Source organism: Pimephales promelas, chromosome 8 (assembly GCF_988280905.1).
Source record: "Pimephales promelas chromosome 8, fPimPro1.hap1.1, whole genome shotgun sequence".
Lineage (NCBI taxonomy): Eukaryota > Metazoa > Chordata > Actinopteri > Cypriniformes > Leuciscidae > Pimephales > Pimephales promelas.
In genome coordinates, this window is record NC_142776.1 from 10,294,835 (window position 1) to 10,313,784 (window position 18,950).

Genomic DNA, 18,950 nt, shown 5'->3' on the forward strand with positions numbered 1-18,950 from the left:
ATGTCAACCTCCTATTATCTTTATGAGATCTGTCTGGCAAAGGTGCAAAATATGCATTTGAAATGGCCTACTGTATAGCACAAAAAAAAAGTGTACAATTACTTTTTTGAGTCACTCAGACAGAAACCATGTGAAATTCCCAAATTAAATAGAAAAATAAAAACTCCCAAAGTCTGAAAGGTAAGGATTAGGTAGTCTTAAAATTAAGAGAACCACTTGAGAAAAAGTTTTACCCATGCATCTGTAGATTGTATGTATAACTACACTGAGTTTTAACTGAACACTTGCAAAGAAATAAGTACCTTTTGAAGGTTTTCATGGCTTTCCATCATGTCCTTAATAGGTTTTCCTTGCCCCGCCCTGGCTCGTCTCCATCAGTCTTGCCACAGTATGAGCAAAGGCCTGTTTGTGATACTGTAAACTTGCTTAGTGACAGAGTGGAGGAATAGAAGTGAACTCTGGGAAGCTTTCGTCACTGTGGCTGATGGTTTACAGTGAGGTGGTGAGACCCAACACCTGTTTGCTCCAAACTTTGCCCTCTCTCATTTGTCACTCCCATGGGTACTTGGATTTAGATGGTACTTAGATGGGTGCTAGAGCTAAAATCTTTGCCAGTCATCAATTAACACTTGAATTCCCACAGATTGCAAATGGAGGTGGATCAGATTGCAAATGGAGGTGTTATTTATCCCTGGCTGTGACTATTATTTCTAGGGAATATAATTAGGCTATAAAAGCTATTACCATTCTATGTTGCTAATGGTAATTTTGCGGCACATTTCCTTTAAGTACACCTTTTGATATGATTAATCTAAATGATGCATCTCCATCTAACAAAAAAGCACCACTGACAGAACAAGCAGCTGACAGTTATTTTGAAGAGAAGTGCAAATACCTTTCCAAAACAATCCATACAGATGTGGTTTTGCAGAAGAAAATTAAAGTCATCCAAAGTACATTACGATGTATTGATGCATTTTGCAATCTGATTTAAACTTGAACTCAATACAATGCTAATACAAGCCTTTACGATACGCTGGCCAAATATAGCCTTAATGTCATAAAGCAATCAGAGAGATATTAGTTTCAGTGATACACTAACCGTTCGAGCATTTAGCTGATTGTTCGGGGGGGGTGGAAACTTTTTGAGCTTCGTGGTGTTGATAGTTCATGCCATCAATACGACACGAGAATGTGAAGACAGAACGGATGCCACCAAAAGTGCACAGGCCAGACTGATTAGCCCAAGTACGCCGGGCTAGCAGTGCCACACACCTTTGCCTCTCTGCCCAGTGATAAGGCCTTGGATAAATCCAGCAATGGTCTAGATTACAGTAGAAGTGGTACAGCTCAATCTCATAAGGTCAGCGGTGGTCCTCCAAGGCTATCACACTGGCTGTAAATCACAGCTCTGTCAGATCTGACCAGTCAAATAACAGTTTAGGCTAGCTAGAAAAGATGTTTTGATGTCAGGGTGTGATTCATTTTTATAATTTTATAATACTTAGTCCAAGCCTGCCCATTGTTTAATCCCAAAACAAGATGATCTCTTCTAAGGAGGCTACATTCATATTTTATGGTAGCCTATAGTAGAACAAACATTTTTGCAGCCCACATACTTTATGGTAACGCCGTGTCCTAGTCAGCCGCGACGGCGACAAGCGATGATTCTAAACGGTTTCTCTGCAACATCGAGGCTGAAACAACAACAGAAGTATAATCAGGTAGTGTGTATCTTCTTTATTTAACTTTAAAAGAGTCTGTGTGATTTTGAATATAATTTTGAACGTCTTTTATAGCCGTACTGCAAGCAACAGTTAACCTTTAAAAGAAATAAAAGTGAACAAGAACGTTCAACCTGTCAACTCATTGCTAACAGAGTGTATTCGATGAACCAGTGTTGTAGTACTCGAGACTCGGACTCGTCTCGGACTCGGTCTCGAGACCATATTTTAATGGTCTTGGTCTTGTCATGCACTCGTGTCCATTTGGACTCGGAATTGACTCATACTTGAACATTTTTTTTTTTAGGACTCGGAATTATTCCCGAGTCCACTCGAGTTCAATTAAAAATATTTTTCATGATTATTAATGTATATGTTAATAAAATATTTCTTTAAATTGATTGACACGCCCAGTGATTGGTGATTTTCTAGTGCGCAACTGCGCATGACAAATTGTAATAAAATTACTTTTAACACCACCTACTATGTGGCCTTTTTACCCTAAACTGATGATCATATTCAGTAAAAAAAAAAAAAAAAAAAAAAAAAAAAAGGATTTCTCTAAGTAAATAAAAGTAAAAATGTAATCAACCCTCACTGGTCTCGGTCTCGACTCGGACTCGACCGTCTCTGGTCTCGGACTCGACACGGACTCGACTCTCTATGGACTCGGTCTTGACTCGGACTCGACTCTCTCTGGTCTCGGTGTCGACTCGGACTCGAGTGAGGTGGTCTCGACTACAACACTGCGATGAACAACGATTGTTTCAGTAACTAGTATGTATTTTTAATCATGTTAAAATTGTGTAATATTCATTAATTTGATAATGTACTTATCCAGGTTGCGAGTGCCGGGAGCATGCCAAGCCCGGCAGTGCCCACACACTGTTCTGATTGGCTGTGATTTTTGTCGCTGGAATCTTTTCGTATCGCATCTGATTACGACACGACACACTAGTGTCCTTGTTACATGTTCCTTCAGTAACCTATGATGCATCATTTCATTCAGCTAACCAATTCCTAAACCTATAGTAAGACATGTTATTAATTAATAATCATAATTAATAATTCAATATAGGCTACTTAAATAGCCTAGGCTAAATGTTACCCTAAACCCTGTGTCTTTTTGTTATAGGCTATTTGCAATTGTAAAAACAGTAAATTACTAACACTAAACCAGTATAACATTAAACCTATTTTTTAAGTACATTGTAAAAAGCCAGACTGATCTAAGTAGCGCGTGTATGACACGCCAATACGTATTTCCATTTTTGGCGCGCTATCAAGACGCATAATCGCTTTTCAGCGTGTTTATGAATGCCGTTGACTTAACGTTATTACTGTATATATAAATATATGACTTACCTCAACCCCGTCCCTAAACCTAACCGTCACTGGGGTTAATGGCATTTATGACTGGACATTTGACGGCGTGTATATTCAGACACACGGAATCACTCGGACGTATACACGCATACACGTGAATAGCTCAAAATGCGTAGAGATAACACACCACTTGACTCGAATATGGCGTGTATGTTTAAGCAAAAGTCATGATGTCATGTTGAAAAAGCACATAAGTGCAATCACACTAACTATTTTGTCCTTTTTTGTCCTACTTTGTCCTACTTTTCTATGCTACACTCTTCTACGTATATGCTAAGGAATGCCACATGCATCTAACAGGAAGATTCTTTGTAAGGCTTTTAAAGGTTACTATGGAACATACAATGAAATAACATCTAAAATGTCATCTAAAACCACCTGAAAGCAATCAACTCAGATGTCCAACCACCATGGTGCAACCACCAACCAACAATGCAAACTTTGTCCAGTTCCATTTAAATGATTTATACATAAAATCGTTTTCTACAAATGCGCTGCCAATTTTTGTGAAAATTCTCATTTAATGAATTAATTTATGATAACTAATGTTTTTTCATGAATATGTGTTGCTGAAACATCTGTTGTTGGAGCGGGCATCTTTGGCAACTGTATTATCTTTTATTTTGGATAATGCTGCATAAAACAGCACATACGAGATGTATCTAACACATTAATGGACCCCCATATGGTGTCGAGCAACTCTAAATCTAAATCTCTTAGTGACTGAACAAAATTCCACAGCTTACAACTCCATAACAGGAGACCGATACATTTGACATGCATATAACATCATTAGAGTCATAGTTTTTCCCATTGACCTCCCGGTCCCGAAACCTCTAAACACTGTCTGGAGTCAACGCAAATTAAGTTAAAAAAGGTTTAGTTTCTCATGACAGCTTTTTCCCCCTGAAACTTTATAGTGTCATGAGACTTTGAAAGAAACACAGGCTTATGCATATTTTTCCATGCTCAGTGCTGTTCTTTGAAACAACTTAATAGCAAAGATATCGGCATAGATGATTTACCATGTAATTTCATTATGGTGATTTTGAAAAGATATAGGATTTCTTTTGTAACAAACTAAACTAATATCACCCGAGAACCACTGGTTACTCATTAAAAACTAATTAAAAAGGTCAACTGAACTCTGTTTTTCCACGCAAGCCAATAGCTTTCAATCCCCATCTCATATTTGGATTCCTTTTCCTGGCATATGCATTCTACAAACTAATGTGTTTGATGAATTTTACTTAATTTACGTCATTTCATTGTCAGTGGTATAAATGAAGAGTTTTAAACAGGAACCCCAGGGATGGAGGGTGTTTGAAGCTTTATACATTACTCTAATTCTAAAACATATTTAATAAGACTGACAATGAACATAATGAGATAATGTTATTAATTTGCTTTTGGCTTTAGTATAATGACAATACAAAATCCAGTTTAATTTTAGAACAGTGCTGCCTTAATGAACATAGCTGCTTATATTTTAGGAAGGAGGTCCCTTACAAGGATCATGATGATGTTTTTGGGTCCTTGGCATCAAAATGTTTGTACTTAAGACTCTCTCATAAGAAGACACTTGTGAATAAATCCAAATTTCCATCCAAATTGCGCTTGATATTCACTGACCTGAGATCTTCTTATGGATGTAATTAGGAAGCAAATGTTCTGTCCCTTCATTTAAAATACCATATGTTTACCCCAAAGATGTTAACTTACTAATGAAATTACATTATTGAATTATTTGGGGATGGACTTCCATACTGAATTTTAGAGAAACATCATGGATTACTTTCAACTGCTAACTTAAGACTATGGCTTAATTATTAACAAGGGCACATGACTGGAAACTTAGTTTAGTTGACTTCTTTACTAAAATATAAAAAGGTCAAAACAACATGAGACACGTGAAAAATAAAACACTTTTTAAAAATTGAATAAGGCTTGTTGACTGAAAGGTCAATAATGGAAAACTTTTCTTTGAACTGAAACTCATCTGTTGTTGTGTTAACGGTATTAGCCGAAGAATTAACCAATTTTGCTCAAACTAATTCAGAATTCAAGTTAAAGGACCAAATGATCCTACATTTGCATCTGTGTCCATGACTTGCGAGATCTTTTGCTAAGTTGATGTACAAAAACATCTTGTGTTTGTTACTTGTGCATATTATCCATACGTGTTTCTTATTTAAGATACTCAAGGATTGCTTTTGTAGTTAATAACATTTAAATACATCTAGCTTCTGAAGATCACTCATGTCTTAATTCCCAAACAAATCCCTGCTGACACCCATTATACAATTACTCCATCCGAGCCGAGGGTCTTCTCACTCTTTTCACCTTAAATAACATTCCTCTGTGTTTGCACACATAAGCTCTGTGACTTATTAAGCACTTGCAGTCTTTCGAAGATCTGCGTCTCTTCTTGTTGCCTCAGAATAGATGATCCAGCGTGTTTCGTATAAGTTAAATAGTAAAATGCTGAAGTAAACAGGAACAAATTATAATGCTGCGAATAAAAAATAAATCAATCAACCAATTAGTCTGTGGAAAAAAATAAAAAGGGAATAAGATAGCGAAATAAAAGCAAAATAAACAAGCAATAGACAATCAACAATATAAGAGAACAAAATCATAAAATATGTATTTACAACAAAAGTCTTACAGTGAATAGTACAATGAAGCAGTGATTTTAGGGATGTTTGCTTTACTTTTGGAACATAGCGATGTTATTATTAATGGAAGCATGAATTCTGATCATATACCAGACACATTTTAAATAGAATGTCCTTTCATCGGTACAGGAGCTGTATTTGGGTGATGCAGCAGAACATTGATCCAAAACACAGAAGGAATTCCTGTCACGATGGGTTGTGGAAAATGGATGAAGGATTCAAGTGCGGAGTGAATAGATGACAGAAAACATTAAATAAACAAACCAACAAAAGAATCCAATGAATAAAGTACTAAATCCAACACAGACAAGGCAGAACAGGACCGGGACAGACCTCCTCCAACTAACACGGAAACAATAAACAACGTACGAGCACAGGACAGCAATCACAGACATGTGACAATTCCACATTTGAAAGGCTTAAAAGTAAGGCCTGAAGACAAGGAACCAAGATTATGGAAGAGCAGTTCAGATTCATCACAATCTCTTATAGTTCTCCAAAAAAGTGGGGGAAAAAAATGGACAAAAATTACTTCAGAAACAGCATAATTTTAAATTCCAGGTAGTGTTTTGCTGGGGGCATTTACTTGTTCGCGTGGGTGAAGCCACTGGGGATTTTGCACATGCATTCGAGGTTTAATATCAAACATTTTTCATGGCACTGTAATTTTTGCCTTTGTCCTCATGAAACCCTAGTTCCTGGGAAAATCTTGTCCTCCTCTCTTCTCTCCTCACATAGCCCAAATCTATTTGACCAATTAATCCCATTTGCATTGCAAGGATGAATGCTTGTCTCTGAGCCTTAACTCGGTGCGCCATGTTGACTCACTCAACTTGAAAATAACAAAATCGAATTCAGTAAATTCTTTCCCAAAATTACAACATTGAATTTTCACAAAAATATGTTCTTCAAAATATTTGAAGTATGTAAGTGTATGATGCCAAAAATGCGGTCTAGGTCCTTGAGTCTTGTGTTGGGTACATGTGATTCAAATGTGAAAGGATATATTCACAATACTAGCTTAGCCTACCTCTTACTGCTATGTGCAATGCAGTAGGCCTATAATGATTAGGCTACATTATAAGATAACTTTTGTGTTATTATATAACACAAAAATGTGTTAAAAGATTGTGTCTGGTATTACTTAAAGTTCATTTGTAGCACTTCACAGATTGAATGTATTATTGCACAGTATGGGCTAGGCTCTACACTGTAGAAAATACTAAGTGTGGTAGCTGCTATTTCAACATAATCTCTAAATAAGTGACTTAAAGCAAAGTAGATAACATCGACTGCATAATGAAACCCCCAGTCGTAGTCATCTGTAGCTAATGTATTCAGAAATCCATTTACTGTACTCAGACTTGTGCAACATCGTTTGGATAGAAATTTGTCTCCTCCTGGTGGCTAAATTGTGAACAACCGTACATTCGCTCATGTCCACGTCAAATTTGTGCGCCACATAAATCCATGCTTATGTCACAGCGGCTGCATGTTGAATCACCACCGGCGACTGGCGAGGGTTTTTTAACCAGTCATTTATTTAAAATGACGGTGTTTCACGACGAGGTTGAGATAGAAGATTTTGAGTATGATGAAGAAACAGAAACATATTATTTCCCTTGTCCATGTGGTGACAGGTTCGCGATAACGAAGGCAAGTTCTAGCAGTCATTAACGTTACTTGACTAATCATTTCCAGAATATTTTTTTTTTCACACCAATAAATGTATGCACCTTTGTATATTATTGATATGAAGAATGGTAAGTTATTTGAATCTGTAATCTTTGTTTCCTGTTATGTTAACGGATATTGGCTCATGGTTAAACTTCAATTCCGAGACATAACCAAGACCATTAACGATTAACCAAAACTCAAGAGTGTGAGAGTTTAACTAGTGGCAAATATAGGTGAACTGAAAAATACCTACTGTTATGTTAAGATGAAACTTCTGTTTTTCAGGAGGATCTTGAGAACGGTGAAGAAGTGGCCACCTGTCCAAGCTGCTCACTAATAGTAAAAGTAATCTATGATAAGGTAAGATGTTTAGTATGTTCTGATATTTGTGTATAGACAGCATGGCTTGGTCATTGATTTGTTTTTCTGCATTATAAATAATAAATGGATAGATAGTTTGATTAGATGGGGTGATGTTTGATATTTCACCCAAAATGAAAATTCTTACTCATCCTTGTTCCAAACCCGCAAGATTTTGGTTAATCTTGGGAACACAACTGAAGATCTTTCAGATGAAATCAGAGGGGTTTCTATCCCTCCATAGATGGCTATGCAACTACCACTTTGATCCCTCCAAAAGTTCATAAAGAGATCATAAAGCTAATCCACATTAGTTGATTGGTTTAGTCCAAAATATTCTGAAGAGGCTCGATCACTTTATATGATGAACAGAATGAATTTAGGCTTTTATTCACGTTTGAAGATTAATCAGCGAACATGAAAAGAAGCTCAACCGAACCTGCTTTGGTGAACAAACCTCATTGGTTCTTGCGAAAGCTCAAACGTGCTCCGTAACACATGAGAAAGATCCTCATTAATCGCATTGCAAGCGAACATGCGTGAGCTTCTGTTTATCATAACTGATGTGTGAGTTGATGAATGTTTATATGTGAATAAAAGTATGTGACTAAATTCAATATGGTCATTATCTAAAGCGATCGGGTCTCTTAAAAAAATGGGAATAAACCGCTCAATTCATATGGATTAGATTTGTGATCTCCTTATGAACTTTTTGAAGTGTCAAAATGGTATTTTAGGGACCGAAAGGTCTCCGATTTCATTAAAAAGATTTTCATTTGTGTTCCGAAAATGAAAGAAAGTCTTACGTTTTTGGAACAATATGAGGTTGAACTATCCATTTAAAGGGACATGGGCACGATCCAATGATCAATCAAGTCCCAATGTACAAAATCAAGTCCCGTTCTTCTTCTTCTTTTTTTTTTTTTCAAAAAAACTGTTTTAAAAGGGTGGTTTACTGCTTTTTTTTTTTTTTTGCTTTTTTTTTTTTTTGCATGATTGTGTTTATGGGGTGCAATATAACATGTATTTGTGGTTTTTCTTTTTTAAAAAGTATTATTTTTCATAAATTTCACCTTTCCGCTTTCTCCTCTGTCAATTGAACGACTGGTTGACTTCCTGAGTCTATGAAACCACTCCCTCAGAAACAGGCAGTGGGCTCAGATTGGTTAGTTTGGGCCGGTGTGTTGTGATTGGCTAAACTGTAGTGTACGTTGTTCCATTACTTTTATGGGCGAAGTTGCATGTGTTCCTGTCAAATAGGGCTGTCAAACGATTAATCGCATCCAAAATGAAAGTTTGTGTTTACATAATATATGTGGGTGCACTGTGTATAATTATTTTGTATAAATACACACACATGCATGTATATTTAAGAAAAATTTAAGAAAAAAAATTATTTATATTTAACATATTTATATTTATATATAATATAAATTATATACATCTATATACAGTATATACATGAAAATATTTCTTAAAGGTATACAAGCATGTGTGTGTATGTAAACACAAACTTTTTTTTGGATGCGATTAGTCGCGATTAATCGTTTGACAGCCCTACTGTCAAATGTAAATAATGGTGTCGATACTGCAGTATCAGTATGAGCTAGAATTAGACCCAGAAAGCGCCGATGAAAAGAGGCAAGCAGAACTTCACCACACAAGGTTTAAATCCAGCGGCCAACTAACTAGTTTGTTGGCGGTTGTTTGTGCAGTGTGAATTGGCCAATAGATGTATCCTTCGCTGCCTTTGATATCCCACAATCCTGTGCTTTCCATTCTGTGACAGTTGAGCTAAAAAAAAAAAATAAAGAAATAAAGATGGTGTCTAAAAGTTGTGGTTTCTGGTCAGTTTGTGTATTAATGTACATTATGTTTTGTTTTTGACATACTAAATCATTGCTTGATAACAAGGCTGTGAGGAAGCAAGTCAGCTGCCTAAGTTTTCATGCAGTCTTAGTCTTTTCTCCCCTATTGTGACATATGTAAGCGATGCTTTTCAAACAAGAAAAAGTGTAGAGCGGGACTTGATTTGTAGAGCGGGACTTGAGATGCCAGTAAAAACCAGTAGAGGAGAGAAGGGGTGATGTTGCAAGAGAGAGGGGAAGTTCTTTGATTAAAGATTAAAGGGTCATTCCACCTCTGGAAAGATGAATATGTATTTAAAATGGGTAATTTATGTAGAAGAAATGTGAAATTATTTTTGAATTTGGAGCTTTATAGACTAAGAAAAGCCAGAAAATGTATTTTTGGCTTATGTGGATGAAATACAACAACTCCCAGAATGCACTTGCTTCGTTGCCCTAGGAGGCCACACCTACCGGTAACAGCGCAGTAGTTAAACAACAAGTCTAGGCTACCAGTTAGTCTCCGGGATGAGTCTGCCTGAAAATGTGTTTCGAGATCACCCAAAATGTCCGGGATTCGGTTTTTGCGTTCTACAGTCATCATTCGTCATGTTTGCTGTGGCAAGCAGGACGAGTGAGGGCCGCGGAAGAACGATGCGAGGCCGGTGGCGTGATTACCGATGAGCGACACCTGTGACACCGTGTCCTAACTACACGCGACGCCACGCCGCGACACGCGATAAAAGGTATCTTTTCCATGTTAATCAGAGTTTTTGTCCTAACCAGACACGACGGCGACACGCGAAGTTTCTAATTTAGAAACGGTTATTACGGTTATAATTACACAGGTTATGAGTACACATTATTTATTTTTAGTTAAAAATAGGCCACTGTGCCACAAGCAATAATGGATAATTTACCTCAGATTTTGAAAGCATGTAATATAGCGTTCAAAATAAATTCTATGCAAACATACGACTGTATTTCATAACAAAATTAGTCAATGAGTATATTTTGCGAATGTTTTGATTTTTAATAATGTTATTTCTTGATTTGATTATGTCCTTACCCCTTTCCAATGCGAGTGTGGGCCAACAGTGCGCTTTCACAGAGAGACTCTGCTCACATGCTGTTCTGAATGTGTGGCATCTCACTGTCGCGTCGAGTTTAGTGTGGACAGACACACTTGCTATCGCTGGAATTTTATTGCGTCGCGTGTAGTTAGGACACGGTGTGAGACATAAGTTACCGGTCTCGTATCTCTCACGGAGGAGCGGGACTTTTCTTAGCAATGTTAGAACGCACATCAACCGATCACTTTTTTTAGCGTTCATGTAAACACTACATTTAGATTCCCCAATCATAATGAATTCAGTTAGATTGAAACAAAAGCTGTACATGTAAACAATGCTTGGCGACTGCAGAAAGCAAAAGCTGAATCCCGGACATCGACGGCCGGACATGCTACTAGGAAGCTGCTAGCTTAGCTTCCAAAAAAAGCTTCCTTCCCTAGCTTAGCTTCCAATCCTCCATAATGCATCCATCTGCGTATTCAGTACCTTCATCCATATTTTCAAAAGGTTTCTGCCGGTGAAATCAAATTCACTGGCACTGATCTGTGATAGGCCTGTTAGAGCATTAGGTCCAACCCCCTATGGGTGGGTTTGAAAGGGTGAGATCTAGGGGGGAGACCCCCCCCCCCCCCCCACACACACACACACACACACACACTTCCTCCTACAGTGATGTAAAATTACAGGTTTTGCGTCATTGTAAGAGGAAGTGAAAAAGGTAAATAGCAGATTTATCCGGTCTTAGGGGAAAATGAGAGAGTTGCACGACCATTCAATAGTAGAACTGGGTTTCTAACAATGGAAATCTTAATGCTAATGGGTGGAGTGTACCTTTAAGAGGGTGCATGAGTTTAAATAACAATAATGATGTATGCACAAAATAAATCATTTATAATAAATACTGCAATATTCCATTTTTTTTTTTAAATTTAGCGTGATTTATTGATTAACATTTCCTATATATGTATTTTTTGTTGTAGGAGCAGTTCATGTGTGAAGAAGTAATTGAAGCACCAAAAGCATCAGAAAACAAACTAGAGCTGGCCCAGAGCTGAGACATCCACACGACGACTCCACCTGATTTTTTGCTCTGAGAATGGACTTAATTCGCACATCTGTCTTTTCACAGTTACTCACTACATATGCAGATCTTTTGTGTGGAAACTGACTGGATGTTGATACGTTTTGCACCAAGATTTTGCACACAAAGTACTTTTCGGTTAAAGCTATTTATTTTTTTTAAAACCTTTTTAAAATATGCTCTGTTCTTTTTTTGAAAATAAAATTCTCAGAAATTGAGAACATTGTAATACTGAGTGAAGTAATTCAATTCAGATGTATTTAAGCGCTTTTTTTTTACAATACACATCATTTCAAAGCAGCTTTACAAAAGGTGTCCATATTACAATTTAGAGTGATCTGTTATCAGAGGTAACTGTCTAAGTTATGTATTTCAGAAATGTACATATACAAAATCAAAGTTGGCTAAAAAAAAGTTTCATGTAATAATTTAAATGCAGAAACAGTGAGCTCACTGAATTAATTAATACTTTCTTTGTTAATAAATGATTATGATAATCAGAAAAATGTAGCATTGGTGCATGTTGGTTCAGAGTTTGCTTCATCTGAAGTCATCGCAGGAGTTGGCGCCGTCTCTTCCTAGATGTTGGGCATCTGAAGTCTTCATTATAGGCTGAATCCAAACTGGAGCTGACATACTCTCTAGTTGCCTCAGGACAGGCATCCCAAGATAAAACAGAGAAGCAAATAGAAAATAATTAGCTATTGTTGCAAATACTGCAGTTTATACACAGTTAAATGAGTCAACTCACTGATATTATTTATCATAATATCATTTTATAGGCCTACATGTTTTGCCAAGTCTGTCCTTTTAGCATTTTCAGAACTGAGAATGAGTATTTTACACAAAATGTATGAATTAAAAATCTCACAAAACAAGAAATTTCTCATATTGGAAAACATGATTATTTAAAATAGAGTCAAAAAGCCTTGCCCACTGAACATTATTTATTTATTTGTAAGAGTGTGTAATGTTAAAATATAAATCTACAATGTCATGCTGAGCTGTGTAAAATGTGTGCTTCTTGGTGTTATCTTTGGACACCAGAGGGTGCTATATGTTTAACAACAACGATAAAATGTACAAAAGAATTCCTTTATGGTAGCACTAGACATCAATGATTAGGAATTTGTTTGTAATTTAACAATGGCTGGCTTAATAACGTAAGTCAGTCAAAATTAAATTGAAATTTATTTAACAACTGTGGAGCAAACCAGCCTGAAGGAATGGGCTGATATTAACCAACAGTAAGCAAAACTTAGATAGGCCTACATATATTTCTTAAATACTGAAAGCTGACATTGCTGTAAAAGGTGGCTCTAAAGATGTAAATATTCTTACGAAGTGCATTTCAATTTTTACTGTGTAATTTCTAAAAATAATTTTAGATTTTGATTCTCATCTGCATAGAAATACATTTAAAATACACAGAGTTTGAATGCACGATTTGTGTGATTTCATTATTTTATAAACGTTATCGCTAAAACCAGAAATTCACTAGAAATGGGGTTAATTAAGAGTTCAGTAATGAAAATGGTTTGTATTTACACTGAAAAACTGCATAAATATAGGATTTATGTAGCTTGATTCAAATTTGGATTACATACATATGCTACTGTAGCCTATAATTAAATTTCTGCACTATTTCTCTTTTCTATTTTTTATTTCTGCAATAAAGCATTCCATAGTATATTTGCATCTATATTAGATTATTTAAAAAATAAACTATTTTAGTTTCACCCACAACTGCTTACACGGTAAAAGATTTATAACCTCCCAGTCCAGACTCAAATTTTTCTAGTGACTGGTCACATCTAAATTTTTCAATGACCCCCAAGTTAAATTCTGCAAATTGATCAAATGAAATTTGCAGAATAGAAAAAAAAATTAGATGTGACCAGTCACTAGAAAACTGAGTTGCAGGTCAGAAATGTTTTACAGTAAACTTGAAAAGCATCCTAACAAACTGCATCACAATGTAGTATGGCAACTGCACTGTCTCAGACCAGAATGCCCTCCAACAGGTGGTGAATAATTCCCAAAACATCATTGGTGCTCAACTACGCTTGATCAAAGATATACCACAAACAATACCAAGGGTGAGAAGCATTATTAAAGACACCTCTCATCCCAGCCATGGGCTGTTTGTTTACTCTTCTTCCATTTGGGAGACATTAAAGCAGCTTTCGCTGTTGCACCAGCATGACTCAGGAACACTTTCTACAGTCAACCTGAACTCTGAATTAAAATGATGAACACTACATCCAACCTGAACCTCTTTATAAATAAAAAAGGGAAAAGTTGTGCTGTACATTAACATGCTTCCATAGTGCACACTTACAGTTTCCTATTATGCCTCTTACTTTTGCACTTTCCTTTTTAACATTCTACCTGAACCTGATGCCATTTTACTGAATTGGTCACTGGCCATTTAGATAAGCATACCTCAATATTCTCAATAATGCACTTTCTGTGTTTATTCTGTGTTTTTAAAAAAAAAAAAAATTTTATTAGCTATAATCTTTGTTGAATGAATTATTATCACTGTAAAGCTGCTTTGAAACACATTGTAAAAAGTGTTATATAAATTAAGGTGACTTGACTGCAGTGGTTCCTTTAACATCATTTATATATCACCTGAACTATATGACTGAGCCAATCCTGGAACACTGCCATGAATGAATCCTTTTAGTGTTTCCATCTGGTATATTTCACAAATCCTAATTTGGCTTTCATTGATTTCCTGTCATCTAAATTTTCTGATTTGGCTTGTCAGCAGCCAGCTTTGGTGTGTGTGTGTGTGCGTGCGTGCGTGTGTGAGATAGCGAGACAGACAGCAGTTCTGTCCTTCAGATGTTATTGAAAGGCCCATCTCTCTGACTGTGGCATCCCTCATGAGCCAGCTGCAGGAACACTGCACTCAGTCAATAGCATTTCAAATCACTCTCTCACTGAGCTGATCAGAGATTGAACACACACACACACACACACACACACCTCAGAGAGAATATGTGCATAAAAAGAGTCAAAGTTAAGGATGATCAGTATTCACACAAATGCCAACAACATGACATAAAGCACATGGTTATAGAGAAGCAAAAACTATTTCCATTAATCATGTAGCCTCTTTCACACAAACATTTGTTGTGATATTTCTGTTCCTCCTGAAGCTTGCATTCAGCAATGCACTATAATGTGGTGCCATCCAAAAAAACACTTTACTGTTTACTTTATATTGACTGTTCCATGCTGGTGGAATGACCTGCATGTCTAACTCAACCCGAGCAGGTATTCTCAAGAAACAGAAGTGTGTTCATAAGTGTTTGATTGTCTTTTTCGTCAAGAATTGACCCATTAATTCTATCACATACTATTCTATATTTCTATTTAATCTATTTTTTTATTTAATAAAAAAAACCTTGCTACTTGTCAGTCATATTGTTGCCCTGTTACTGTAGTTTGATTGCTTCTGTTGTTCTCCTCATGTGTAAGTCACCAGACGTTGCTATCAAATGCACAGAAGCACTGAATCATACACACTTTGTGATTAAAACCAAGAGATCCATACCTTTTACTGCAATACATCAGTTTTATAGAATGTCTAAGTAGCTATTTTGAATGTTGTGACATAACACTTTTGTAATGTAGCCTAGTACATAGACTTCAGAAAGTATGAAGGTACAATAATAATTTTAAACAATTCCTGAAACAGTTTTGGTTTTGTTGTTTACAATATTGGTTTAGGAAAATGAAGCCTCATTTGTGTTTTGCCATTTAAAAAGAAAAAGTACATTTGTATGTGAACAAACATCATCAAATGTCAAGAAAAATACTATAAATCTACTATACTGTCAAATGAATTAAATGGAAACAAAATATTCCAAATGTATTCATCCAAATAGAGCAAGAGAGAGAAAAATACAATGTGTAAATGTGAATTTATGTTGAATCAGTGTAGAATTTCTGAATGATTTATATGTCTTTTACATCTTTCACTTTGCATAATTGTGTACAGTAACATATAATGAAGGTCAGAGAAATTTCCATGAGATTTCTAACTGTTAGCAAGGCCAATTCTAACTTATTATCTGTTAAGTGATTATGAAGTTTTACCAAAAACGCTTACTACAGTGATATATAAAAGACCGAACTGGCACCCTTTAGTGTCAATATGAGACGCAGATATATGGCGCCCCCTAGTGGTCTAGCCCTAACCGAAGCGTGTTATATTGACGCTAAAGGGTGCCATGTGCATTGGATGTACGTGCTTTGGCAAAAGCGTCAATATATGACGCCTTGGGATGAGAATGCGTTGGAATGTAGGCTATAGATAGGAACAGGCAAGCGGACTCAGAATATGAACGTACCGCGCAAAGTTTCACGCTAAGCGATTCCCAGTGAAATTCTGGCATAGTTGGCTTGACACTGGATTCGATTCGATATTCGCATATTTAGTTTCTAAAGTTATATCAAAAAGCAATCCTGACATTGATTGCTATTAAAACATTACTAACTATGTGATGTCTGAAATATTCCAGCTTCATATCCAGCATCATCTCTGGTCAGGAGGTCTGGAGACTCTAGCCTGATGACTGCGATCAGGACCCGCTGCAGAACCGACCCAGACACTGATCCAGGAGCTACCTGGGTATTTATCTCTTCTGCTTTCTGAGTTGTGTATTTCTGTGTCCACAGGTCAGACTGACTGGGAGGGGAAGTGGTAGAGAGGCTGCAGAGCCCAGGTGATGGACGACTTTCCATTTATTTAAAAGACCTGCTAGACGGTCTGGCAGGGGGCAGAATGTGCTTTTAGTAAAGAAGTTATGGCTCAGTTAATAAATCATTTATCATTGAAAAGAAAGTTGAACGTTTTTGATGTCGCTACAGATCCAAGAGGAGCTGCTTCCACTCTTCTTCACCGCGCATCATGTCTACATAATCTTCATCCCTCTATGAGGACAATGTAGAGAGGCAGTTATGTAGAGACTTTAGCAGATGCTCGTACAACCTCGACGTACAACCTCGCCGGTGAGTGAATAATGTTGATAACATTGATAAACATACACATAAAGCAAAGGCTCTGTACAGAAACAGTTAAAGGTGAAGTATGTAAGATTTTTAATACATAGCTCAATGCATAGTGAGAGTTTGGGCCGTGGCTACTGTAGCACGTGGAGCCATGGGAAGAGAAATTCAGATAGTTACAGGAGTGAAAGCCAAAATTCGCTGCAGTTATGCCTTCAAAGATTAAACAGGTCATGAACACGTCAAAGGAAATAGAGCATCGCGATGCTATGCGCTAAAGCATGCTTCGGTATCATACAGCATCATCATGCACCTATTCAAAAAGACACATTTTCATTTAGTGTCGCTGAATCTACATACTTCAATTTTAAAGTAAAGTTAAGGAACATTTTACGTTGATATTAATCATGTATTAGATGCTATTTTCATAGATGGCAAGTCACATGGTCATGACTAACCAGCTCTCTCCTTAAAATGTGTACAGAATGCAGTGATCTGATTAGACATTATAACCCGGCCGGGATCGAACTAAACGGCCCACATTAGAGTAGATGTTACAACGTACAATACAGATGTTGTTACAACGGTACAATACAGATTGTTTCAAAGTGGCTTCACGGTAATAAACGGGAAAATAACATAATAAGCGATGCAAACAATTTTTGCTTTGTTTTTCAAAGTCAAGTCATATTAATTTATATAGTGCTTTATATATGTCCAGTTTGTGTATATTTATGTGTGTGTGTTTATATATATATATATATATATATATATATTTACATTAATAAAAATATAACGGTTCATTGGTTGTTCATGTTAGCTCATTAAAAAGATACAAGTTTTGATACTACATTAAGATTAACATAAACGTTTCTCCGCTGATCCACACCTGTCAACGATTTGGCGCGAGAAAGTTCGGTAACACTTTAGAATACGGTTCCTTCGTTAATGAATAACTACACAAGAACTAATGAGTAACACAATATTAACAATCTAGTAACTATTATTAACTAACAAGAAACTCTGATTAACGAACTAGTAAGTAATAGCGCACAGTTGAAAGTGGTAGTTCACTATTAAGTAATCAATAACTACTTTTTTTTTTAAAACTTCCCAGAGAACTACAGAAAAAGTTTATTAACAATCTAGTAACTACTATTAACTAAAATAAATTCTTATTAACGAATTAGTAGCTCACAGATGAAAGTGTTACTAGATACTTCTGTGGGAATTACTAATTATTTGGATTCGTATTATAAAGTGAAGATCATTGGAACTAACTAGTAATGACTCAAGTGTTACTAAAGACATTTTCTAAAAGTATACTAAAGTTCACCAAAAATCTCAAACGTTTGCACAAATCATGATCATGTAGTAACACTTGAGTAATTACTAGTTAGTTCCTATGATCTTCACTTTATAATACGGATCCAAATAATTAGTAAGTAATATCTCACAGATGAAAGTGTTACTAGATACTTCTGGGAATTACTAATTATTTGGATCCATATTATAAAGTGAAGATTATTGGAACTATAGTAATTACTCAAGTGTTACTACATGATCTAGTCATGATTTGTGCAACCGTTTGAGATTTTTGGTGAACTTTAGTATACTTTTAGAAAATGTCTTTAGTAACACTTGAGTAATTTCTAGTTAGTTCCAATGATCTTCACTTTATAATACGAATCCAAATAATTAGTTTTTGTGTAGTTATTCATTAACGAAGGAACCGTATTCTAAAGTGTTACCGAAAGTTCTTCAGTTTAAAAGAGGCAGCAGAGTTTTAGTTTGTTTAAGTTTTTGGGCACTTGTTTATAATTATTGCACTTAGGCCAATAATCAGTTATAACCCCATTAATCTAAATCTAAAATAATTCCCTAAATACCTAGGTTGGTTCATAGAGAGTCTAGGTGGGATCTCACTTAGCTTTTAGTAGCCTACACATAAACACATGACAAACAAGTTGGAAATGCATGTGAATCTTGTATATTGCTTTTCGCTTTTGTATCACGAACAGTTCTCGCCCTGAGCAGTCCAGCCCTGGCAGCGGTGACGTCATCGAGCGCTAGGTTGAGCAGCAGAGAGAGAGAGACAG

At 36.2% G+C, this 18,950-nt stretch overlaps 1 protein-coding gene across 1 annotated transcript; it reads left to right on the forward strand.

Annotated features, from left to right (window-relative positions):
* The first annotated feature begins 7,239 nt into the window (after window positions 1-7,239).
* Window positions 7,240-12,332, forward strand: dph3 (diphthamide biosynthesis 3). The gene is made up of 3 exons (XM_039667616.2): window positions 7,240-7,444; window positions 7,751-7,825; window positions 11,726-12,332. Exons 1-3 carry the CDS (start codon window positions 7,259-7,261, stop codon window positions 11,798-11,800), a joined length of 336 nt encoding a protein of 111 aa, XP_039523550.1. The 5' UTR covers window positions 7,240-7,258; the 3' UTR covers window positions 11,801-12,332.
* Window positions 12,333-18,950: the final 6,618 nt, after the last annotated feature.

What these genes read in the sequence shown, in the direction of transcription:
- dph3 (XM_039667616.2), top strand. Translation starts at nt 7,259, where the DNA reads ATGCTTATGTCACAGCGGCTGCATGTTGAATCACCACCGGCGACTGGC. An exon ending in ACAGGTTCGCGATAACGAAG is followed by an intron (nt 7,445 to 7,750) that starts GCAAGTTCTAGC and finishes TCTGTTTTTCAG; the next exon opens with GAGGATCTTGAGAACGGTGA. An exon ending in TAAAAGTAATCTATGATAAG is followed by an intron (nt 7,826 to 11,725) that starts GTAAGATGTTTA and finishes TTTTTGTTGTAG; the next exon opens with GAGCAGTTCATGTGTGAAGA.